Raw genomic sequence first — 26,091 nt, 5'->3', positions numbered from 1 at the left:
ATTATGCTGATATATCACACTTTCCTGATTACCTCCATTATTAAGACACATTTATGTTATTTTTGTTTTTTTTCCTCATTTTTCCCTACTTCCAATAACTCAGCAGCAGACACCTTGGTGCCTATAGCTTTTTATTGCTGCTGTCTTCCGCAGGGGACGAGGGGGATACCGGGCTGGAAGACAAGCATTGCTAAGGCTCTTCCTAAGTCCAGCCGTCTGCGTTCCTAGAGCGCCCGCCGTCTCCTTGCTGCCAGCAGGGCAGGATGGCCGGCCTCCGTAACCATGCCAGCACCAGAGGTTACCCTCAAGGGCACTCACTCACTCACTCACTCGGATGTCCCAAGGGACACACAGGCTGCTCGAGTTTGCATTTCTTGGCTACCAGCGATGCGGGGCCCTTCCTTGGGGCTCGTGTGCTGTGCTATTCCCGCTGTGTGGAGAGCTGCAAGGCCTTGCTCCACCTTTGTCTGTCTGGGGACGAGGGGACCTTTGTCTGTCTGGGGAGGGGACCTTTGTCTGGCTGGGGAGGAGGGGACCTTTGTCTGTCTGGGGAGGAGGGGACCTTTGTCTGTCTGGGGAGGAGGGGACCTTTGTCTGTGCTGGGGACGAGGGGACCTTTGTCTGTCTGGGGACGAGGGGACCTTTGTCTGTGCTGGGGATGAGGGGACCTGTGTCTGTGCTGGGGAGGAGGTGACAGGCACGTGGCAGAAGGACACCGAGGTGGCCACCATCAGAACAATCCCACGGAGCAGAAATGATCGCACATGGGCCCTGCCAGCCTCAGCTCCGGGAGAGACACTGAGGGCATTTACATCCCTGCGGGCCCACTCTCACCTCTGGGGCCGGCACCTGCTCCTCGGCTGGGGAAGCCACCCGGCTGACATGGGCAGAGTCGCTTTCGATGGCCCGGAGGACTTCCAGAAGCTTCTGCTGCTGCCTGAAATGGGACTTGTTTTAGCAATCAGGTAACACGTGCTCCACACAAAGGACATTCCCAGCACAGCCCCACTTCTGCTCTACCTCAGGGGCGTGGGACAACGTGAGGAAAGTACAGCTGACCCTTGAACAAGGCAGGGGTCAGGGGCACCAACCTCCCAACACACGCAGTTGGAAATCTGCGAACAGCTTTGGACTCCCCCCAAACTGAAAGACGGTCCCACAGTATCGGTGCGGGGTTGGTGCCAGGACCCCCTGCAGATGGCACACTCCGTGGTGCTCAGGCCCCCTGTATAAAACGGCCCTGCCTCCCTGCACTCCCAGCCTGGACCACAAACACTGCTTTCCACCTGCAGTTGGTGAATGCGTGATGCAAAACCAGGGATAGGGAGAGCCAACTGTATACTTATCGAATAAACCACGTATAAGTGAACCCACGCAGTTCAACCCTGCGTTGTTCAAAGATCAACTATATTCACCCCACATATAGTTCAAAGGGGCACATGGGATGTTTTTCTCTATAAATAATTGTAAAGTAGTGATGAGACCAGTTAAATAAAAGAAACCATGTCGAGCAAGATGGCCTGCTGAAACTCACTAATAATTGGTAAGAGTCTACAACAGGCCCTGGCCAGTGTGGCTCAGTGGTTAGAGTGCCAGCCTACACACCAAAGGGTCCTCCTGGGTTCAATCCCAGTCACGGGCACATACCTGTCTTGCAGTTCAATCCCCAGCCCTGATCAGGGTGCAGGTGGGAGGTAACCAATCAATGTGTCTCTTTTACATCGATGTTTCTTTCCCTCTCCCCTCCTCCCCAGCCCTACTCCCTCCCTTCCTCCCTTCCACTCTCTCTAAAAATCAATGGAAAAAAATATCCTCAGGTGAGGATTAACAACAACAAAAATCTATAACAGGGTCCACAAAGTATAGCCTGCAGCTCAAACGCAGCCTGTGGCCTGCTTTTAGATGGCCTGCAGACTAAGAATGGCTTTTACGTGTTTAAAGGGTGGTTAAAACAAACACACAAAAGGTGAAAAGCCCAAAGTATTTGCTATTTGGCCTTTTACCAAAAAAGCTTGCCAACCCCTGGCCTAGAGACCACTCTGCACCTCGGGTTTCTGAGGCCCCGGGTTCCAGACCCAGCAGAGTTGTCTGGAACTCCCCCCCCCCCCACTCCACACACACACACACACACACACACACACACACACACACCCCGTGTGCCGTGTAAGGCCGCACACCCCTCGCCCCGGCCGGCACGGGCCGTGGTGCAGCCACAGTGAGCAGGCTCCGCACGGCGCCCGGGCCTGGCTGCGGGCCAGTGTGTGCTTGTAAACACAGGCTCAACCTGGCGCGGCTTTCAGAAGATCAATTTTGCCTGAAAACTAGAGGAAAGCCTTTATTTGATAATGAAACTTGACAGTTCCAATAACTGACGTTGCATGTTAATGGAGCAGAAGCTGCATCGGAACAAATGTTAACAGAGAAAAGGAGGGTGCTGCTCTGGACCACAGCCCCCGCCTCACCCCGGGCCACCCGGGACCAGGCCCAGCACCGCCCCCGTGGGGGTCTTCCGTGGGCACCTTTGAGGAGGGTGAAGTGCTCCCAGGTTGGACTGAACTCAACAAGCAGAGACACTTGCCTGAAAGAAACCGTCACTTCTGCGTTTAGGGCTAGAGGGGGTGCGGAGGGTACAGCGAAAGGAGCGTTTGAAATGGTCCTTAGTCGCCTAGGCTCTCCCAGCTGCACTGCCTTAGGTTCCTTCTTTTGGTTTTGAAGTCCTCGTGGTAAGTACCTGTTCCCCAAGAGGCCGATTCTGTCAATGGCTGCGCTGACTGCTCTGGCTCCCCCTGCCGCCTGGGATGGCTCCTCCGTGCTGGTCTCCATGGTGATGGGAAGCGGCTGAGGATGGAAAGGCTTATTAAACAGATGTCTGGGGTGACACTCCTGGCCCAAGATACAGCAGAGCCATAGTCAAAGGGACAGACTCCTCAGGTCACCAGTCACGTTGCAGGAAGCAGGGGACAGGAGGAGAGTGACAGCGTCTGCCCGGGGCTGATGAGATCAAGAACCCCCTCCCATGAGCTTTGCAAAGAGACAGGGATGTCAGTTTCTTATGATCTGGGAAGTCCCAGGAAAGGATCTGCTTCAATGAGCTTTTGAAAAATTTCTCTCCGTGTGCACTCTCTCTCAGACCCGTGCCTTTCCCCTCTTCTTCCCTCAAGGTGCATACCTTTTCTCTCTGCCCTAAGACCCAAAGAAACTTAAAAATAAAAAAAACTAGATCCTGGCTGGGTAGCTAGGTGGTTAGAGCATTACCTCGACACGCCAAGGCTGTGGGTTTGATACCCAGTCAGGGCACCTACAAGGATCAACTAATGCATGCCATACATAAGTGGAACGACAAATTGATGTTTCTCTTTCTCTAAAATCAGTAAGTGAAAAATAAAAATAAATTTCATCAACACCTTTCCCCATCTCAACACCTGTTCTATTTGCGACAAAGTAATGGGACTCCATGGAGAATTCTAGTAACATCATTAGACCCTTCTGCTTTTCCCCCCTTTTCAAAATATATTGTCTAAACAGGAAGTGTGCTCTGCTCTCTATCTGCAAATGCTTTCAGTCATCGGAAGCCCTGTGGGTCAGGGTCAGGTCATCCAGAAACCTTGGGGCACAGGTGGGCAGAGCTGCAGACTGTCCGGACATCAGCCAGGGGCGGTTTGAGATGAGCAGGAAACAGCAGAACAAGTGAGAGGGATGCAAAGAGAAGCCTCCACAGTGCTCCCGGTGCTGCCTGAACACCATTCTATCCCAACTGGATGCTCTCTCCGCTCCTGCCCCCACTCCCCCTCAGAACCAGGCTTCTTCCTGCTCTGCCAACTCATTCTCACTTCAAAGCTGCTCCCTGTTCATCCTACTTGAAATGCTGCTTCCTGTTGCTGGCTGACTCCTTCTTAGCACACAGGGTCAGCTCACATGGGGCCTCCTCCGAGGGGCCTCCTTGGACTGCCTGCCGGAGAGAGCCGCCATCCCATACCCATCCGCTTTGTCATCTCCCTGAAGTCACCTGCTTATTTATGGCTTCATTTGCTTGTTGCCTGAACGCTTTGCAAGGCCAGGGGCTAATCTGATCTGTATTCTGAGCTCACAGCACAGACTGGAGCACAACCTCAAAGACATTCCCGGGCATTTTGGTAATTCCCGCCTGTATTTGCCGAGATAGGTCCAATGGACCTAGGTAGATAGGGCTAGAATTTATTTACTCCGAACACTCAGATCTGTTTTTGGTGTTGTCTTGTCAGGAAGTAGAAATGTAACAAGAAGCTGGAGTCAGCAGGCCTGGCTCAGCCCTGCAGGACATGGAATGGCAGGACAGCTCCGTGCCCAGGAGCAGCGAGGACTGCTGGGTGGTGTGAGGGAAGCTCTCTGGGGCACCAAGTGCTGTGGGCAGGGGCTTTGCCCTCCTCTCGGGCCTCCACTGACCTCTGGGCTCTCCTCCTGTGCCTTCAGCAGACCAGTCCACGGTTTTGCTGGAGGTTCCTCCATGCCCTGGAATGATGTAATCACATGACCTGAGGTCAGAACAAAGCCACCCACTGCCTACGCCTCACTGACAGAGGAGGGTGAAGAGGGGCAGGGACCGTCCTGCGATCTCCTACACAGACACAGGAAGGTACTGAGCTCCAGGAAAACACAACAGGTGCCGCTCGATGAATGTCCCAAAGAACAGGCCACACTGGAGGCTGCGAAGCAATGGGATGGGCTCCAGGCTTGCAGGCAGGCAGACCCGGGCCCCTTCCAAAGGCATGGCCTGAGTGAGCCACCCTGCTTCCCTGGTGCCCTCGGCACCTCTGAAGATAGGGTGCTGAAACAGTGCTGCATCTTCCAAGGTTACTGTGAGCCTCCGTGGGACAAGCTAAGGTCGAAGGTTTCAGCAGCTGAGTCAGGGAGCGTGCTTCTGAGAAAGGATGTGTGCACCGAGCATGTCAGGACCTCCGCTTCCGAGGGGCCCTGCTCACCCCACTGTTTCTCCTGCTTATTGCTCAAAGCCCAGGGTAGAAGCACAAACTCAAACCCTGTAGGGCCAGGGAGGTTTTCTGAGCAGGAGAAGCAGTCCGGGAATGGCTGCAGGGGTGGGGAGGACCCAGAGGCCTGTCAAGCTCATGCTCTGGGAGTGACATCTTTTCAGAGAAGCCAGGGCTTGCCGTTTACTCCATTCTTTCTCTTACCTCCAGTTTGCAACCCTAGTCTGAGGTGTCAGGTTTGCAGGGAGATCGGCAAGGATTAGAGGCATATTGGCATTCAACTTGGGCTTTCCACAGTAAATGGAAAATGGGAAGGCGGAGGAAATGGAACCTCTGGCAGGCGGTGAGGGACTGTGCAGTAAGCAATGGATGTGCAGGTCAGTGTGAGGTCAGAGATTCACACACCACATGCTCGGTGCCAGCACTGCTCAGACACCAGGCCCTGGAGTAGCAGAGTCCTAGGTCCCCTCCCCCAGCCAGGGAACACACAGGCACCTGCAGCTGGCTGCTGGGGGGCTCGGCCCTCCTGCTCAGGATCGCCCTCTGCAGGGCTTCGTTCTCCACCTGGATGGCGCGGAGCACAGCTGATGCGTCCTCCTGGGGGTCCTCAGCCTGGAGCACAGGTTTCCGGGCTGCTGAGAGCGGTCTCTCCCGGCGGCTCCCAGGTCCTGGGGGCAATAACAGGGGGCTCCCTTTAGGGTGCATTCTCAGAGAGCAGCTAAAGAGCTATCAAGCTCAATTTGAGAACAATCTATAAAACAAATGTCAAGGTCATGAAAGACACAGACAGCCTGAGAGCTGCCACATTAAAGGAGACTGGCAGACATACCACTGAAGGCAGCGGCCATCCTGGGGCTGGACTGGGGTAGCGAGCTATAAGAGCATCATTTTGCAAGGGGAGGAATCCAACCTAGTCTGCAGCTTAGATAACAGCACTGTCTAAATGCTAAATTAGCCTAAATTTCATAACTTAAGTGTGCCATGGTAACATAAAACGAATGCCCTTGTTCTCAGGAGGTACAGCCAGCCCCTCCTATCTGTGGGCTCCACAGTCGCAGGTTCAAATGTGCACTATTCAGTTAGGCCTGTGATCGTTGCTTCTGTACTGAACGTGCTCAGTCTTTTTTCCTTGTTGTTAGTCCCTGAACAATAAGAATAATAACTATTTACATAGCACTTACACCGTGTTAGGCATTATAAATAATCTAGACATCATTTAATGCATACAGGAGCATGTGCATAGGTTATATGCAAATATTACCCCATTTTACATAAGGGATTTGAGCATCGGATTTTGATGTCCACAGGGGTCCTGGAATCAATCCCCCCAGATACAGAAGGGAAACTATGCATACAGCAGTGTTCAGGGATAAAGGGGAATGATGTATTTTTTAAAATCGCAAATGATTAAAACACACACACACACACACACACACAGCAATCATAAAGCAATTGGGATCAAATGCCAACAACTGGTGAGCCTGGATGAGGGGTTTATGGGAGGTCATTTGCACTGTCCCTGCAACTTCCTATAAGTGTGACATTATATCAAAATAAAGTTATTAAAAATTAACCCTCTACCGAAGTATCTATAAGGAATAATATATAATATGGAAAGGATGAATATTTATTTATTTGTTAATCCTCACCAGAGGATATGTTTATTGATTTTTTTAAAGAGAAAGGAAAGGAGGGAGGGAGGGAGGGAGGAAGGGAAGATGAAAGGGAGAGAGAAAGAGAGAGAAATAGAAAGGAGAGAGAGGGAGGCATCTATGTGAGAAACACTGATTGGTTGCCTCCCATATGCTCCCTTACTGGGGACTGAAAATGCAACCCAGGTATGTGCCCTGATCAGGAATTGAACCCACAACCTTTTGGTATGTGGGACAATGCTCCAACCAATGACCCACTTGGCCAGGGCAAAAGGATTAATATTTTGAAATATTTTTGCTTTATGTTGTTTTTACAGGAATAACAAGAATTACAAAAAAATTACTCTTCAATTTAAGAAAAATAGTATTGCAAAGGTACAGTTGATTTTGGAAATTCCAATAGTGGAAAAATTGGTTTTATAAAGTATAAAGTGATATACAAAAACATCCAATAAGACTGGCTGAATAAAATACGTTATGGTATATCCACCTAATGGTGGAGTACTATATAGCTGTGAAAAGAAAAGCATGCTAAAATATCTACAGCATAATATGATGACTTAAATTTGCTTCATAACTATCTGGGGAGTAGAGGAAATGAAATTAGTTGGTAATGGACACATAGGGCTCACTATAACATCCTCTCAATTGTTTATATTTGGATTATTTCTATGTTTTTTAAAAAAAAAATCTCCACTTAAAAGAACTGCTTGTACTGGCCAGTGTGGTACCGAAAGGTTGTTGGTTGATTCTGGGTTGTGGTTTTGATCCCAGATAGGGGATGTACATGCAGTAGGCAGCCAATCAAGGTTTCCTCTCATGTTAATGACTCTCTTTCCCCCTTCCTCTCTCTCTAGAAATCAATTTAAAGGGGGGGGAGGGGAAGAAGACCCTTCAATGATTTCTTAAAACTGCTTGAAATATTTCTATTGGGATCTTGAGAGAGGCTTTTACCTACTGAATTTATTGAATGCCACTCTGCCACATCTGTTCTTGGCGCTGGGGACATAGCAGTGATCAGACAGATCAAGATCTCCCACCGTTGGGGAGAGAGACAATTGCTAGAGAAAGATAAATAGTACAGGGTGTTAGCAGAAAACGACATGGAAAAACAAGACAAGCAGAGCAGGGCAAAGGAGACGGGGTGCGGGGTGGAGGGAGCATCAGGGAGCACCAGGGAAGCATGGCCCAGGCACCAGGGCAGAGCGAGAGGCCTGTGGTGTGTCCGTGGGCAGCAAGGCACCTCGGGCTGGAGCAGAGGGAAGGCCAGGTCACACAATAAGGCCATTCCTCCGAGTACAGTGGGAAACTACAGAAGGGTTTAGAGCAAGAGATGACCTGAGCTGACGTAGGTGGAGAACAGACTGGAGGGAGGTGAGGGTGAGCTCAGAGAGGCCGGTGAGCGGCCAGCACAGCTATGCAGGGAGGCATGGGAGCAGAGGCAGAGGGATATGGAGCGCAGATTCTGCACATCCACTGCTTTCCTGACAGCACAGGTGTGGCTGGGGGAGAGGGAGGAGCCAAGGGTGACTGGGTTTGGGCCTGAGGAAATGGACAATGGACTCGCATTCAGTTGAGCTGTGGGGAGCGGGTTTAGAAGAAGGAGCGGGCTCAGGTTTGGACAGGTTGGGTCTGGGATGTGTTGGCATCAAAGTGGAGCTGCTGAGTTGGCACAGTGGGGTCCACATATATATGGCCTGGTATAAAGCTTGTTGAAAAACAGGGTCCTTCCATCCTCATGACCTCCAGAAACCATCACTGTCGATGACCGGAGATTCCTCTTGGAGCACTTGACCTCTGCTCTGTGCTGTTAGAATGCTGTGTCTGAATGACAGTTCAAGTAGCAGCATAAGAGGGGCACTGGCAGGGGAGGGAGGGGTCACGGCAGCTCCATGGATGACCTCCAGTACAGCCAGGCGCTGGGTGATGGGACTATAGGTTTTTACGGAAAAGCCAAACTAAAATGGGGCACTACCAATTTCTACCAGGTACCCAGGAGAGGGGATGTGAATGCAAACGCCCAGGCACCAGAGGCAGGCATATGGAGTAAGCCTGGACCCCCCTCAGTAAGGAGCCAACACCCGGCTCCAGGCGACACCTGCCATATTGACCTGTGGTCCTAGTATTGCCATTTTATTTTTTTCAGGAAAAGCTCAAATATGAAATTTCTGTGAAACCCCCTTAGTTTTGTTTGTTTATAACATACTCCAGGTTTAAGAAGCATGATCAATAGAACCCAGGGGCTGGTGTAGTACTGTCCAAGCTGCTTCCCTGGGGGAGAGGGGGCGGGGCTGGTGGTGCTGGTGCCAAGGGCATCCACAGGAGCCCTCGAGCACCCGTGGCTGGCTGGCCTGCGCGGTAAGCAGCAATGGGCCATTTTCTGACTTTGATGGACTCTGTCATTGCCCAGTGCTGCTCCTGGGGACAGAAAAGTAATGAGCTGCTTGCAAGGTGACCCGGGGTTTCTGCTCACCCGGCCAAGGCTGCATTAACTTTCCCTGCTTGCCTTCTTATCAGCTCCCCGGCCTGCTCTGCAGTCAGAGGGATGAGAGGGTAAAGAAACAGGCAGAGACGGCAGAGCTATAAGGAACTGGTTTAACGAGCTGCAGGAGGGGGAATCCTCAGTGAATGAAACAAGGCGGGTAATAGGGTGCGGAGGGCTACACTGCAGTCTTCTCACTCGGGCGAAAGGAGCTCCGGCGCCTGAAGGGGCTGGGAGGCCAGAAGGGAGGAGTGAAGGAACACTAACGGACTTGGTCTGGAGCTACAGCGGGGCAGGGCTGAACTCCTGCTCTGCAAACACACGGCGCCCGGGGAGAGCTGAGCGGAACCCCTCCCAGCAGCACGAAGACAGCAGGATCCGGTTCTAGACCTGACCACGCTGTGGGATGCCACGCTGCTCGGGGCTCAGAGCTACAGGGGTGGATGCAACAGGCACACGCTGTCTTCACACTCACAGGCATGGGGCAGAGACAGACAAGGTTAGGCAGGTGCACACAGGACATGCAGCAGGTGGTGAGTGCTGGGAAACCAACAAAGCAGGCGAGGAGGAGAGAAGCCAGGAGGGGCAGGATGCTGAGGGAAAGGAGACACTCAGTCAGGAGGTGACATCTGAGCAGAGACCTTGAGGCATGAAACCTGAGAACGCCCATTCGGAGAGGCTGTTCCAGGCCACGGCCCTGAGGTGGGCAGAGGTGGGCTCAGTGAAGAGTGAGGAGTGGCAGGGGAGCTGGAGGGAGGGACGAGGAAAGCATGGTGGACAGTGAAGGTGGAGAAGTCTTGCGCTCAGTTCTCATGTGGCCATTTAAGCCCACAGGCCTGACACTGCCTCAGGCCACGCCCATCTTGCTTAGGGGCACCTGGCATTACGGTTTTTGTCAAATGAGCGATGGAAAATGATTTCAACCCCAAACCTTGTCAACCTCCGTATTTGTGCATATCACAAAAACATATAGTTTCTTCCATCACCTGACCCTTCAGATCCTAGGGCGCAGAGATTTTCAATGGGTGTACCACGGCACCCTGGTGGGTCACAAGATTTCTTAAAACGTGCAATCCTGACTGGGCACAGATCTATTTTCCCTTAGATTACCAAATAAACAAATGACAACAGCCGTCCAGTGTAAATGAATCAAAATTATACTTATTTTAGTCATATAGATAAAAAATATATGTTTTGGTGTGCTGCAGAATTTTAGTAATTAATGTGTGCCATCAGATGAAAAGGGTGGAAAATCCTGCTGTAAGTGATTCTATAAATAAGGGACTGAAATCTATATTCAGCTAAACCAGTGTTTCCCAAACTTCTCTCATGATGAGAATCACCTGGTGGAGTTGTTAAAATACAGATTCCTGAATCCCAACTAAGAAGTGCTAAACTAGAGTTTTTGGGAACATATAGGTAAAATTGTATACTTAACTAGTGCTCTAAGACAGACCAGGAAACAAAAAATGAGCACTAAGAGCACTAGTTAAGTATGCAATTTTACCTATATGTTCCCAAAAGTTCTAGTTTAGCACTTCTTAGTTGGGATTCAGGAATCTGTATTTTAACAACTCCACCAGGTGATTCTCATCATGAGAGAAGGTTGGGAAACACTGAGCTAAACAATGGGCAGCACTGACACTGGGGGGCGGGGCGGGGGAGGCAGGCTCCCGCCCTGGCAGAGAGCTCGGGCAGCACCTGAAATTCATGAGCTCCTTCTCCATTCCCGGCATGGCGCACTTTAAATCAGTTACAAAGATCTGCGTGGTGACCTTGGCCTTTGTGCCGCCACCAGGTGCCCCGTGGTCTGGGCCCGGTGGACAGCTGCCTGAGGTCACCAGCTGACCTTGGCCCTGCGAGCCCACGCCGCCCCATCCGGGAAAGGACGCCGGAGAAGGCGGACCCTCCCAGCGGACCCAGCCTCGTCCGCTCAAACCCTTCTGCTGCGGTGTCTCTCGTTTGGGAGGGAGCTCTTCCGGCAAATGATCGCCGGCGCTGCGGTGCCCTCAGAGTCATATTATGCTAAGAAGATGCTTTTCAAAATTAAATCGCCCTTTCTCCAAGTGAAGGTCACTCCGCAGCTCCGCCGCCCGAGCTCTCCCACCCGCGGCTTCCAGACGTCTGTCCACAGGCTGCGCCGCCTGAATCACCTTTCTGCCTACCGCCTGTGCTCACTGTGATCCTCATGGCACAGGAGGTGACAACACGGTAACTCTGGGAAGCTGTCCCTGCCCACTCGGGTGAGCCATTTCTGCAGCAGCTTGGGCACACCGGGGGCGCTGGTTGGGGGGGGGGGGCGGTTATTCACATCTTGGATCTGGAAAGTGTGCATTTATTCACACAATAAACGTGTGCCACCAGCAAAAGCCAAATTGCACATTTTAATTTATCCCAAACCGCTATTTTCTGGTTGAAAACCATCCCCCTGCTGTTCGTGTCGCTTTCCCTTCGCTTCACTGGGCCTTGGCCTCGTCTCTCTCGCGGAGAAACAAAGAGCGTGTCATTTAGGAGATTTACCATGAATACAACACATGTCACCCAGACGGGCATGCGGGGCTGCTGGTGGCCGGCCGGCCAGGTGACTTGTTCCCGGCCACCAGCTGTGACTCGAAAAGCCCAAATTCAGTCTCGGCCAAATCACCGGGGAATCCACCGAGACATATGAAATCCGTAAAAGAGTCTAGCATAGAGATCATAAGCCAGAAGGCCACAGGCCAAAACCAGCTAGCAGGTGTGTGACTTCTATGTGTGTGTGTTTTTATTGGAAATAGATGCCAAGAATTTTTAAAAAGAGAAAAATTGGGACTCCTGGCATCTCTTGAAAAAACCATTCGATCTGGCAACCCTGACTGGCATTCCGTGTGACAATCATAAGCTGGAGCTGGGTAGCAGTACCCCTTTAGACAGCGGATAAGCGCCCAGTTTCCACAGTGCACCCCACTCCCTGTCGGCCTGGAGGCTGTATACAACTTTGTGTGGCAAAAGGTCCAGGACAGCAGCTGAGCAGAAAAGCCTGAATGGGAGTGGCAGGAGGAGCCCTGATTTGTCTTGAGAAGCCCACATTCTCATCTCAAATCCAACTGGGGGGCGGAAGCAGTTCACGCTCTGGAACAGTGGTCCTCCAGGCTCCTGCGTACTGCGTGCTGGGGATTCCAAAGCTTCGGTGCATTTTGAGATGGCTCCGCCTCCTCAGAAAGCAGTGTCTGGTTGCCCATGGGTCAGCTGAGCAGCACTCCCACTGTGGGAGCGCACTGACCATTAGGGAGCAGCTCCTGCATTAAGCATCTGTCCCCCAGGTGGTCAGTGTGTGTCAAAGCCACCGGGTGAATGGTGCTTCTCCTGGTGTAAGAGACTGACAAATGGCCACACTTTCCTGCCCTCTGGACGGGGGCCACTCTGCAAGGTGGTGGTGCAGTCTCTCCAGCCAGGAGATGCGGTCAAGTTCTCTAGCTGGGCTTGGCCTGCCTGATGCCTTCCTTTGGCCAATAGGCCGCTGGCAAGTATGGCCAAGCAGAGTTTTTAAAAAGTACATACACACTGGGGTGTTCGTCTCTTGCTACCCTGAGACCACCACGTTCTGGCTGATGAGACTACATGGAGCAGAGACAAGTCTCCCAGCTGAGGTCCCGAGCTGGTTGGGCTGCCAGACAGAGGGGGAGACCAGCTGAAACCAGCCAGCCCAGCCACCCACTAGCTCACTGCAGAACCGTCAGCCCACCTGCAGACCCTGAGCAATACCAGGGCTGTTGTTTTAAGCCACTACATTTTGGGATAGACCATCAAGCAGCAATAAATAGCTGATACACACAGCTCACAAAGGCCTGTATTCTCATCTCTAAAGCTTTTTTGGTGACCTCTCCATGTGCAGGTATTGCCTATGATTCTTAACACCCTTCTGCTGTCTCTTCTTCAGCCCAGAAACGCACACGATTTTCAAGGAAGGCAATCAGGGCTTCCCCTGCCATGCAGCTAAATGACTTTTTAAATTTATTATTGATTTCAGAGAGGAAGGGAGAGGGAGAGAGGCATAGAAACATCAATGATGAGAGAGAAACATTGATTAGCTGCCTCCTGGGGATCAAGCCCACAACCCAGGCATGTGCCCTGACCTGGAATCAAACCTGGGACTCTTCAGTCCACAGGCTGACGCTCCACTGAGCGGGCCATCTGCAGGCTGTGCCTGAGACTAGAAACGTGGTTCCCAAAGTGGTCCCTGTAACATCAGTATCACCTGAGAACTGTTAGGCATTAAAGTACTTAGGCACTGAATTAGAAACTAGGGCTGGAGCTTAACAATCTGTGCTTTAATTTGCTTTGCAAAAAACTTCTAATGCACAATTTAAGTTTGAGACCTACTGGACTAGAGGAAAATAGAGGTGAGTGATAAAGAAACAGCTTCCTGATGAGAATCATCTGAGCATCTGGATACCACCACGCCTGAGGTCAGACCTAGAGCCCTGGACTTTCTGGGTCTATGAGCAATATATTTTCCTTTGTTGCTTCAGCCAGGTGAAATTTCTGTCACTTGCTATTAATGATAAACACTGACAAATATGACTCTGAACTTGGCGGAATGGTCTTTCTGCTACAGGTTTTCCTGGGAGAAATGCTAACTGCAGGCCTGTCAGGGTCTTCGAATTCCCTCGCACTGAGGGGAGTTACTTTATTTCTAGGGTTGGCATCTTGTCTGGGAAAACTGGTTCAGATATATCACTTCTCTAGAGCACTCTGACAACTTGGACAGAAACTTTACACATTAAAGACTGATGTTCTTTCTCCCTCAAGAACGTAACAGGCCTCCGGAAGTTTCTTGGGAGGCTTATGGACAGACACCAGAGTAAAGCAGCACAGGAGGCCTCTTCATTAGCAGCTGGCACAATTACAGCGATAAAGGAAGTAAGCTCGAGTGGAATTGCTCATTTAATTGACACAACTCAAATTTATCACCTTGGCCAAAGCAAAGGGGACAAGGAGAGAAATGCCTCTTTAAAGAGTGCAGGCAATTGGTTTCATTTCTGATAATGGCAGGTGAGCTAATGCAGACCAACTCTCCCCTGGAGTACAACTAGACAAATTGGACCAAATATTATAACAATCTGTTTGGAAAAAGATATGTTTGAAGGCATGGAAAGCAAGCAGGGCTGTAACAAATTATAAGGACAACGGCAGGCTGGAGACAGGAACTCAGGGAGGTGAACCCAGCCCCTGGAAGGTGTTTCCCCTTACGGCACCGCTGATTCTGAAAAGAGCTGCCACAAAGCTGGGAAGCGGAGAAGCCCAGGAAACAAAGTCAGGGCCACGTCTGAGAGTCAGAGTGGCCTGGAAAGAGCCAGGCCTGAAGGGCACAGAAGGGTTAATACTGTGTGCAAATCCCACATACTACTGACTGTGTAAAATGATAAAGGATGATGATGGCATCATCTAGTGAGGTGTACTATGTAGAGAGAATTAAAATGCATGGCAATAATAACATGTCAGTTGAGAGGAGGGTAAATGAAGTTTCAGAGCTGTAAGGTCCTTCCCTTAAATGAGAAGTAGTAAACTTGTTAATTTAAAGTAGACTCTAATAGGTCAAGAATGCATGTTGCAATCTTTGGTAATGACTAAACGAATAATAAGAGAATGTGTAACTAACAAGCTAATAGAGAGGAAAAATAGAAAAAAATATAAAGTAATCAGTTCAAAAGAGCACAAGAAAGGAAAGAAAAAGAAACATAAAACAGGCAGAATAAAAAGCAAATAAGATAGTAGATTTAAACTCAAATATATGAGCAATTACATTAAATATAAATGGACTAAATGTGCTTATTAAAATGCATAGATTGCTAGAGGATAAAAATGTAAAAAGCATTACACGCTGCTTAGAAGAGAAAGTTTGAAAGTGAAAAAATGTAAGATCCACAATGTAAACACTAACCGAAAGAAAGCTGGTAAACTTGAGGGCAAAAAAGTATTACTAGAGTGAAAAAGAGACAATACCTGGTGATAAGAGGTTAAGCTCACCAGGAAGAGGCAAAAAGGATGATTTTTGTATGCCCCAGGAAGATAACCTCAAGTTCCTTATGCCTCTGAAGATGTCAGCATCCCAGAGCCCTCAGCATAATGCCAGTGTTTACAAAGACCCATTTCCCTTGCAACCCAGACCCTAACCAAAGCTGACTGCTTCTCTGGGGCTCGGCCGGGAAGCTGTGATTGTTCCCACCTTGGAGGAGAGAGATTCTTAGGTGATGGTCTGTGTGGAGGAGGAGAGACCCTTAGGCCTGCTGAGAGGTGATGGTCTGTGTGGAGGAGGAGAGAGACCCTTAGGCTTGCTGAGAGGAGATGGTCTGTGTGGAGGAGGAGAGAGACCCTTAGGCTTGCTGAGAGGTGATGGTCTGTGTGGAGGAGAGAGACCCTTAGGCTTGCTGAGAGAAGATGGTCTGTGTGGAGGAGAGAGACCCTTAGGCTTGCTGAGAGGAGATGGTCTGTGTGGAGGAGGAGAGAGACCCTTAGGCTTGCTGAGAGGTGATGGTCTGTGTGGTGGTGTCTATATGGAGCCCTATGTGCTGCACTTGATCATCAGCTGGGTTTTGGCCACCTGCTCTCTCTGTGACCTTTAGAAACTAATCCTCACTTTACACTTGGCACCACTGTAATCCCTTTTCAGTGTGAGGGTGGTTACAGTGCTGTGGTTTTCATCTTTCCTTTCTTCAAATTTGGATTCTGTTGGAGTCAAGTATACTTAACAGATAAAGGCTGAGCCCCAAACCCCTTCAAAATGAAGACTCCACTTCCTCAAACAGTGTCCTCTTTAAGAGAACAACTGGACAAACTGCTCTAAGAACCAAGTACCAGGGACAACTGGCAATCTGGTTTATATGAGATGGACCAACATGCATTTTTATGTGAGTGCATGCTTTTTTACCATGCTGGTCAGGAAGTTCAGAGTCATAACCAGTACCCCCTCAGACATCAGTATGCTCAACTGATTTTCTTTCTCATGTTTTTTACTTCATCCTCATCTGCTCAAGTACTTGTTAAAGTCTTGCACTACATACCATCTGGAGAAAGGCAGATTAGAAAGTAGTTAATTAAGTTCTACTTCTCAAAATGCTGCATATGAACATGTGTTAAGGGTTGTTGTGTCTCCCCCAAAAGATGTTGAAATCCTAACTCCTAGTACCTGGGACCTTATTTGGAAATATGGTACTTGCAAATGATCGAGTTACGATAGGGTCATTGGGGTGGGCTTTAATCCAGTATAACTGTGTCCCTATAAAAGGGGGAACGGACCCAGAGACAGGTGCGCACATAGGGCAGTGCACGTGCAGGCTGAAGTTATGCTGCCACAGGTCACTAGCAGAGAGGCCGTCAACAGATTCTTCCTGGTGCCTTCAAAAGGAACATGGCCCAGATGACACCTTGATCTTGGATTTTTAGCCTCGAAAACTGGAGATAATAAGATCCTGTTGTTTAAACCAGTCATATTGCGGTCCTTTGTCACAGCAGCCCTAAGAAACTGATACAGTATTCCAAATAATTTTAGTTAATACGGGGCTTAACTTTTAAAATATTAAGTCATATATTTACTAGAGGCCCAGTGCATAAAATTTGTGCACGGGGACTGGGGGGTGTCCCCCAACTGCCCTCCCCTCTCCAATCTGGGACATCCCTCTTACAACCCAGGACTGTTGGCTCCCAACTGCTCACCTGCCTGCCTGCCTGCCTGATTGCCCCTAACCGCTTCTGCCTGCCAGCCTTATCACTCCTAACCACTCCCCTACCAGCCTGATCGATGCCTACCTGCTCCCCTGCTAGCCCAATTGCCCCTAACTGCCATCTCCTGCTGGCCTGGTCACCTCTAATTGCCCTCCCCTGCCTGCCTGGTCGCCCCTAACTATCCTCCCCTGCAGGCCTGATTGCTCCCAATTGCCCTCCCCTGCAAACCTGGTCCCCCCCAACTGTCCTCCCTTAAAGGCCTGATCACCCTCCAACTGCCCTCCCTTGTAGGCCTGGCCCCTCCCAACTGCCCTCCCCTGCTGTCCATCTGTGGCGGCCATTTTGTGTCCACACGAGGATGGCCATCTTGTGTGTTGGGAGTGATGGTCAATTTGCATATTACCTCTTAATTACACAGGATTATTATATAGGATAATAATGAGCATTAGAAAAAGCATAACAAATGCCTCAAGCCTGTGTTTAGGTGTGATTGCTGAGACTAGGCTGATGTGGGTATGTAGTAAGCACATGACATATTAGCTGGCTCAGGAAGGCCAGGCAGTGGAGAGGTCAAGACCAGGGACTCTGCAGCCAGTTCAAACACTGGCTTCCCCACTGAAGCCTGGGTTTGCTCTGTACAATGGTGTTGACAACAGTGGTACCTACCACACAGGTTGTTTGGGTAAGTAAGTGCAAGATTGCATTTGCCTGTACAGAGCATGGCCTGGGAGCTTGGTCGGAGCTTTGTGAATGCTGGTTCTTCATTTCTATTACTCAGACAGGAAAACTTTGGTGGTGGTGGCCCGCCATGAAGGAAGAAAATCCCAGAAAGCCCGGCAGGATGGCTGGCCACCGCCAGGCTGCTCCCACATACCTTGGTACCATTTCTTTTTGACAACTTATTTTGGAGGAACTTTCTGAAAAGCCATTTTTGTTTTTGACAGAGTGAACACCAGCAGTACAGACTCGTGTCTTGTCAACGTGAGCAGCAGTCAGTGGAGCCGGCCCAGGTGTAGCAGAAACGTCACAGGGGACTGCCACCCACACTCTCCTGTGGAGCTCTGAGAGGGCCTGGCCTGCAGCTTGCCTGTGGCTCCTTCTCTCTCTCCTTCCCAGCTCCCCGGCTCTTCGCCTGACCAAAACTGATAGATGCCAAGATCACCAGGTTTACCTGACACCTATGTATATATGTTTAACCTTATCAGCTGCTGTGACCATGACATGCCCTTGTCAACATGTCATTTGGACAGTGAGTCCCTCCCCACCCTGCCTTCCTCAGATTCCATCAGCCTCTTTCTAGGCTCTGAGTTTTGGGCAAGAAGACCCCAGGAACCAGCTTGATCCTCACTTTGCCCACTGGATCCTGGCTCTCCGTGGTGATGGGTGTGAGGACACTGCCCTGCCTGCAGGCTGAGTTTTCCTGCCGTTCCCACTGACCCCTGCAGTGGCAGCACACAGACCAGAGGCCCGGCCTGCCTGCAGGGTCAGACCCAGACCCCACCTCCAGATGCTTGAATCTCCTTTGCTGGTGGCACAGATTCAGAGCCCTCCCCAGTCAAGTGACAGGCCAGGGCCCCACATCGCAGCCAAGTCTCAGCAAGCTCCCCACCACCCAGGTTCTTGCCTCAGGTTGTTCAGGATAAAATGTCACAACTAGTCATGCTTAAATGGTCTCCTCAGCAAGCCCATTACTGTCCGGAGTCCAGCCACTGGTGACACTCAGAGCCACCACTCTCTCCACCCTGCAGTGGTCTCTTCCTTGGTCACCCCACTTCCATCCTGGCTCCCGATAGGCCACACTTCATTTGGCAGCGGAGGGATCTTGTTACAGTGTAAACCTGGTCACGGCAGCCCCATCTGCAAAGCCACAATGGTCTGCCTGGCACCGGGTCCCTCTCCTGGTCTCACTGTGTGCTCTGGCCCTTGTCCACCTCGGTGACCTCCTCTAAGCCACCCCCCGCCCCCTCCCTGTGCTCGACCCTCCAGCCTTCTTTCTGATTCCTGCGCTAGCTGAGCAGCTCTTTCCCACCTCGGGGCCTCTGCACGGCTTTCCCCTCTGCCAAGGGCTAGTCCTGGAAATAATCCAGTCTCAGTTCAAGACTTTCCTTCTCAGAGATGCCCAGCCATCACCCTGTTGCTGTCTTGGTAGTATCGTCACTACCCCACCTTCATGATTGTTACCTATCCCTGCCCACTGACACATAGACGCCATGAGAGCAGGGTCAGTGTATGGCTCACTGGATCACCAGGGCGTGAACCAGGGCTGGCACATAGTAGGTGCTCTATACCCAGGTTCCTAGTGAGGTCTGAGAAGATGAAAACCTGCTGTCCACCCCACCCAGGAGTGGACTGGGCTGAGCTGGAGCATGCCCTAACCTACAGCCTCACTTGCTGGTCCTATCCATGCACCAGGGCACATCCCCGGGCCGCATGCTGCCAGTCCTGGACTGCTACCTCAACTCCCCAACCCAGGGCTCGTGTACTGAACTGGAAGCCTGCAGCTTTAACTGTGCTGGAGTCACAGTTAAGCTTGCCAGGAGCCACACACCCAGGTGCCTCCAAAGCCACCTGTGGCCAGGCGGCCCCAGGCAGGCAGCCTGACAGAGCCAGTCAGAGCCCGGAGCTTGAAGCCTGGGTGTGAAGCCTGGCTTCGCTGTCCTGTCTGTTGCTCTGAGCAAGTAACTCTCATGTCCTCAGCTCCGGTCTCCTCATCTGTGAAATGGGAGAACAGGCAACAGTCTCCATAGGAAGTTCTGAGAGTTTGCTGCCTGTCACCCACTCCCTCTGCCTCTGCGACACACCAGTGTTTCCTTCACAGAACCTCCCGGACCTAAGCCAGCAACAAGAAGCAGCTCCGAGCTTTGCTGACAGTTGTGAGAACAGTGCCAGCTGACCCTGGCCGAGCACTTGCCCGGAGCCAGGTGCTCCTCGAAGCAGTCTATCTACCCAGCCCTTTAACCCTGAGGCAACACATGCAGGAGGGTTTATTCTCATCCCTGTGTGGGGGAGGGGAGAATGAGGCCCTCAGAGGCTAAGGAGTCTGCCCAAGGTCACTGAGCTAGACGGTGGAGGGCAGGGTTTGCACCAGGTGGTAAGGCTGCAGAGTCGGCCATGCTGGTTTCCGCCAGGGTTGTGGGCTGGTGGGCTGTAAGCCCAGAGCTGCGGGTGGCATCGCACCACCCCTGTGCGCTTGTCAGAGAATGAAGGGCACAGAGAAGAGCGCAGAGCCGAGAGGCAGGTGCCGACACTTTAATCACCTGGATCTGGCTGTGCCGAAGCATCACCCCCATGTGGACACTTTAATTACATGGGTTGATACAGACCAGGGATGGGAAACCTTTTTTCTGCCAAGGGCATATTTATAACATCATTCGTGGGCTATACAAAATTGACAACTTAAAAATTAGCCTGCTATATTGGGGCAACATTTAATTAACTCACCCAGACCAAATGGATGCTCCCCATCCCTGATATAGACTCTGCCTTATAGCCACTTTTTTTTTTTTTTTTTTTTTTTTTTTTTTTTTTTTTAGTTATCTGCCATCTAAAATGTCTTGTCTTGTTCAGTCTTTCCTCCCAGGTGGGTGCTGGGTTGTGGTCGGGTTAATCAGAGAATGCCTGGGTGCTGGCACTCAGAGCCTGAGAGCTGGAGCCCACCCCGAGGAGCAGCCTACCACCCGAGGGAAGGGAGAGTGTGGACAGCCCAGCTGCCTCGCTCCCGGGGTGGGAGCATCAACCAACGTGGGGACTGGTGCTCAGCCCTGGCCCCAGCTCCCCAGCCAGGTGGCACTCTACCGCCCAGTTAACTTGCTTGGTGATGAAGCCAGTTTTGGCTCCCTCCCTTTCCGTCCCCTACCAGGAGCCATCTCCCAAATAAATTACTTGCTCTTGAATCCCTCTCGGAGTCTGTTTCTGGGGAAATCCAAACCAAGACAATATTTACACAGCATGGAACAGATGCTCACTAAGTCAGTGGCAGCTCTTGCTATTCCCCTCCTCCCTCTCCCCCCTCCATCTGCCCTGAGCTGCTGGGAAAAACTCCACGCTCAGGCCTCAGGCTCAGGTGCGCACCCACCTCTGGACCATGACTGCGGGGGAGGGGCTGGTTCCCACCAGCAGGTCCCCGGGCCTGTCCCTGCAGGCAACAATCGCTCCAGCTGCCCAGTAAACATTAATGAAATGCCACAGCCACAGAGGTCAGGGCCCCTGACTCCGCCTGTCTAACAGGGCTGCTGGCTGGGGCTGGATTTTGCCCAGGACCCCAAATTCCTGACCAGGATGCCTTGAGCTCTTTGTGATCCTTTGGTCATAGAAACCTGAACAAGTGCCCCCTCATCTCCACCCAGTCCCACTCAGCCACTGGATTTGACCCAGGGTACCAGGCAAATGGTTTCTCTGCAGCCACAGTGTGTGCAGTCTGCTGGTTAGGGACACAGCAGTGAAGTTACTCCACTGGCGATGGAGGCCTCCACCTGCCACTTTCCAGCTGTGTGAATCACCTCCCTGTGCCTGAGTTTCATGTCTGTGAAATGGGGACCATCACAGGACTTACCTTGAAGGCTAGTTACAAGGCTGTAATTTACTTATATGATCTGCTTACATAAATTCCATATGTAATTTACTTGCATAGGATATAACCAAGAGCTTTCGACGGTAGCTGGGTCACACACTCAGTATACCTCTCATTTCATTAGAAGAGCAGCCATAAGCTCCTTTGCACCTTTAGAACCTAGTGCCTTTTGCATGTATTTTTACCCGCATAAAGTAAGCAAGTTAACTGAAAAATAAAATGCTCAATTATAAATTTTCAATGTCTTGTCATAGAATAAGAAAGTAGGTGTGATACTTATGTGTTCACTCGTCTGGGCCTCGGGGTGTTTCTGAGATGAGATTTTAGATGAGATTAGCATTTTAATTGTGGAATAAAGCAGACTGCCCTTCATGGTGTGGGTGGGCCTCGTCCTATCAATTGAAGGCCTGAATAGAACAAAAAGACTGACCCTCGCAGGGGAGAGAATTCTCCAGCAGACTGCCTCTGGACTTCCTCTGCAGCCCGGATCCTTCCTGTGCGAGGGCCTCTGAACTAGAACATTGGTTCTCCTGCATCTCCAGCTGCCAATCCACCCTGCAGATGGGACTTGCCGTCTTAACTGCATGAGACATTCCTTTTCTCCCCTCGCCCCCCTCTCACCATAGGTTCTGTTTCTCTGGAGACCCTGACTAGTAATACATTTGCAAAAGGTCAGCTCAGACCTTGGCAGAGAGAATAATGAAGGTGGGCCTCCTCCATCACAGCACCCTACTGAGAGGGACCCAAGCCCTGGCCCTGCCCTGCTCGGGGGGCCCCCAGAACTCTTACTTGAACATGGCCTCTCCTGGTCTGGGAACACAGTGGGGGGCTGGGGAGTCAGGCTTGGCTCTGGTTTGCTGGGAATGAGGACCTCAGCGTTGTCCTTTCGCTGAGCAGACAAAATCCTTTCCTTTTTATTACCTGTAGGAAAACAATTGTTTATATGTCAAATACGGAGTGCAAGCAGAGTTGGGATATTCTGCTCAGGCATCTGTTTATTTGTTCGTTCATTTATTCATTCAACAAATATTTACTGAACCCTACCCCCTGCCAGGCACCACGCTAGCTTGGAGTCAGAGATGTGGATAACACAGACAATGAAACAAATTTGCTGAAAGCCACCATGCATTTTGGCAAATAAATGAAATATTCTAGGACACACACAGGTTTTCAAATTTTAACATTTATGAGCAGGTGTTGGGTTTAACTGGCAGATAAAATAATGGTGCAACCGAGGCCCCTGGAGCTGAAAGAATGCAGTAAAGCACAGGTTACAGCCTGCGAGGGAAGGATGGCTGGATGGAGCAGCGAGCAGGGCCGGGGCAGAGGGCTCTGGGACCAGAGCATGCAGCCTGCAGGACGGCACCAGCTGTGCAGCAGACAGTCAGGAGGCCCCCTGGTGGCTAGGATGTTACCAGGGACACGAAGCTGGGGAGGGAACAGCCTGTGCGAAGGCCTGCCAGCTGGAAGGCATGTGGCAGGTGAGCGGCTGGGGCCTGGGCTGGTGAGTGGACAGTGAGGGCCCAGAGGCCACACTTTAGAGTCAGTGTTTCCAAAGGAGGGCACCTGGACCACTGGTGGGACCAGAGATGATTCCAGATGCCTTGTGGACAAACAATGTTTTAAGCAGTTATATGCCCGAATGTGTGTGTGGGGAAATGTAACCATCATATCAACCCTTGATTTCATAAGCATTACTGCTGGAACAATCCTAGAATTATGAAGAAAAGAAAGGAGGGGAGGGAAGGAGAAAAGAATGGTTCTGGTTAAACAACAGCGAACAAGCAGTTTGTGGAAATGGCAAAAAAATTGTGAAGAGGCTTTGCAAATGGCTCAAGTTTAGGGAAAGGGCACCAGGGCCTCAGCCAGCCAAGAGTCAGAGCAGAAGTTGGAGGACCACCGGGCGGGAGGCAGTGGCTGGACAGCATGAAGCACAGGCAGGGGAGGAGTCAGGCACGGGAGGCAGGACCCCTGGCCTGGAAGGCAGGAGACCTGGGAAGGACCTATGGAATGAGGTGTGATAGGTACCAGCAGAGGAAGTCCTGGGCTCATGCTGGCCCCAAGGAAAGGGAGTCCCAGAATCAAGGGTCCCGCAGGATTCCTGGGAGCTCAGGGAAGATGTTGGGATAATGCAGTAAGTCAGTCTTGTCCTAACCCCTCCCCGCTCCCCTCTTGACTTCAGAAGGGCCCGTGTTTCTCTGCACTTTTGCAGTAGCTGCTCCTTGTTGGACTGACATCCAGTGCCCAACGCAGCCCCGTGTGTGACGACCCCCCGTATCCAATGGGGCAAGACAAGGCATGGAGAGGGGCAAATGCCCACAAGACTGGCTCCCCAAGTGCTGAAAACACGCTGGTGACAGGAAGAGAGACAGGCTCTTGAGAGCCCAGGCACTGTGAGGTCCTGGGCACACGTGTCTCATCTGCCCCCCAGCCATCCTAGCAGGTAGACCAGGGGCAGGATAATGGCCCCCAAAGATGGCACGTCCAAGCCTGGAACCTGTGAGCATGTTAGGTTACGTGCAAAGGGAATGAGCCGGGCTAGCAGCTAAGGTTAAGATAAGGCGCTCCTCGCAGATCATCCCAGTGGACCCAGTGGTCACAGGGGCTGTAGAGGAACAGCTTCAGTTTGGGATGAAGAACTTCTGAAGACAGTGTGACTGCACAACAATGTGAGTGCGCTTCACAGCAAGCTGCTCCTAAAAATGATGCGAAAGGGAGAACCCACATTACGTATATCTTACCACAATAACAACACACACACACACACACATATACACACACACAAACACACACACACACACACACACACACGGGGCAGCAGCAGAGGAGGTCCAGGGGGAGGTGTGGCTATTGAAGAAAGGCACAGAGAGGCAGCGTTGCTGGCTCTAAAGATGGAGGAAGGGGCCTGAGCCAAGGAAAGCGGGGCCTGTGGAAGCTGGGAAAGGCCCGGAAACAGGTCCTTGCCTGGAGCCCCTCCTCTCCATAGACAGTCCTGCAGAAACTGGTCAGGAGGCCTGCCTTCGCCATGAGAAGTCTAGAAAGGTATTCCCCAGGCTCCAAGGACCCAGCCTCTTGGAAAAGAACTGGGATCACTGCCGGCCGCATCTGTACCGCGCTCCCTGGCCCGCCTTCTGTGCCAGGGCACACCAGCTCTTCCCTCTCCGAGCCCTTGGTGCTTGCTGTTCCCACATGGGATGCTGTTCCCGCGGCTGCTTCCTCCTCATTCCTGCCCCAGCTGAGATGCCCCCTCCGCTGGGAAGGCTTCTCTGGCCCCCACCCCCAACCAGTGGCCTGTTTTAGAACCTTCCCAACCTCAGGGCTCTGAATTCCTCAGCTAACCCAGCCCGCCCCTTTCCCAGTCATCAGAAAATAACTGCTGCCCTTCCCTGTGCTGCTCCCTCCCTGCCTCTAGTCACAAGGAGGACAAATGGGATGGGAGCAGGGGCGGGAAGCCCTCAGCGCTCAACCCCCCTCCCTCTTCCAGCAGCCCCACCGCTCTCAGGGCACAAGGCCTGCTGCTGCCACGCTGACCCGCCATGGTCCAGTCCGCCAACATCTGTGTGGCAGAGGTCTGTCTGCTTCAGGGGGCAGTCCCTAATAGCCGCCCATCCAGCTCTTACCAGCAGGAAAGGCAATAACTCGCCCTCCTTCTGTCAGAGCCTGTGCCTCTCTCTCATTTGTCTCACAACTCAGAAGGAAAGCCAGAGGTGGGGGGGGGACTTACAGGCCGGCTGTCGCTTACGGAACCACCTGCTTTATTTGTTTAGCCCAGCGATGAAACGCGCGGGCTCTGGCTCACAGTGCGGAGACCGGACCCCACGCTGCCCCTCTAGCTGTGACCTTGGAAGCTCCGTGACCGCTCTGTGCTTCAGCTTCCCCGTCTGTAAAACATGTCCTTACCGGGGTTGTGGTGAGGATTAAAGGAAGGACTAAATGCACAGCCCCTGGAACAGTGCTTGGTTCGTGTTAATAAGAAATACTGGCAGTTGTTATTTATGTGTTTTCCCTGCTAGGATGAAGAGCTGTGGGAAAAGGGACTGGGCCAGCTGTCCCAGCACCCTGCCCGGGAAAGATGTGTGTCCAGTGAGTGAGTGAATGAATGAATGAATGAACAGCTCAGAACAAGCACATCGCTCCAGGTTCCAGCTGACTGGTGTTGAGTAAAAGCTTAGGGTTAGTTCAGAACTCCAGGCCCACGCGGGGGTCTGCAGAGACCTGACAACAGGCAGGCCGTGGGACCCCTCCTGCAACTCTCAGGGAAGCTGTCTCCTGCAGCGGCTCAGGAAGCCGCCAGATGGGGCTAACGGAGAGATGCTGATGAAAGGGGGCAGCTGGGGTGGCAGGAGGACACGGCCTGCCCCTCTGTGCTCACAGATCAGACATCACCGTGGTCCATCCAGGGCCGGCCAAGCAATCTAATTGTGAAAAACTAAACGGTCAAGAAAGTAAAGTCCCCTCTGTTCTGGGCCCCAGTTCCCCTCTCACACTGCCGAGGGTCCACCAGCTCTCCCTCTGGGGCTGGTCCTCACACCTGGAAGTGACTTTCATGACTCCCACCCTCCATTTCCAGCATGGGGGCTTGGTCAGCCTCCTGACTGAGCCCCTTCCTGACCCTCCCCACCTCCCGCTACACCCTTCACCCTGACAGCAACATGCCCAGTGTGTGTGTGTGTGAGGGGGCGGGGGGGCACACAGAAGCCTCAAGGAGGCTTAGTGGGCACA

General features: G+C 51.6%; 1 protein-coding gene across 6 annotated transcripts in view; it reads right to left on the bottom strand.

Moving 5' to 3' along the window:
• The window catches only part of KATNIP (katanin interacting protein), a 181,737-nt gene that overhangs the window by 51,015 nt on the left and 104,631 nt on the right, over positions 1-26,091 (bottom strand). For 5 of the 6 annotated variants that reach the window (XM_084882882.1, XM_084882886.1, XM_084882887.1 and 2 more), the window contains 5 exons: positions 22,159-22,290; positions 5,460-5,632; positions 4,423-4,488; positions 2,732-2,838; positions 835-937 (listed from right to left, as the gene is read on the bottom strand). In XM_084882882.1, the coding sequence (XP_084739008.1) occupies positions 835-937; positions 2,732-2,838; positions 4,423-4,488; positions 5,460-5,632; positions 22,159-22,290 (581 nt within the window). The remainder of the gene's footprint in view (positions 1-834; positions 938-2,731; positions 2,839-4,422; positions 4,489-5,459; positions 5,633-22,158; positions 22,291-26,091) is intronic. The other variant, XM_084882884.1, reaches the window with a different exon arrangement.

Source organism: Pipistrellus hanaki (assembly GCF_964339955.1).
Source record: "Pipistrellus hanaki genome assembly, chromosome: 4".
Classification (NCBI taxonomy): Eukaryota; Metazoa; Chordata; class Mammalia; order Chiroptera; family Vespertilionidae; genus Pipistrellus; species Pipistrellus hanaki.
Note: the sequence above shows the minus strand (reverse complement) of the source record. Positions and strands in the feature narration are given on the sequence as shown.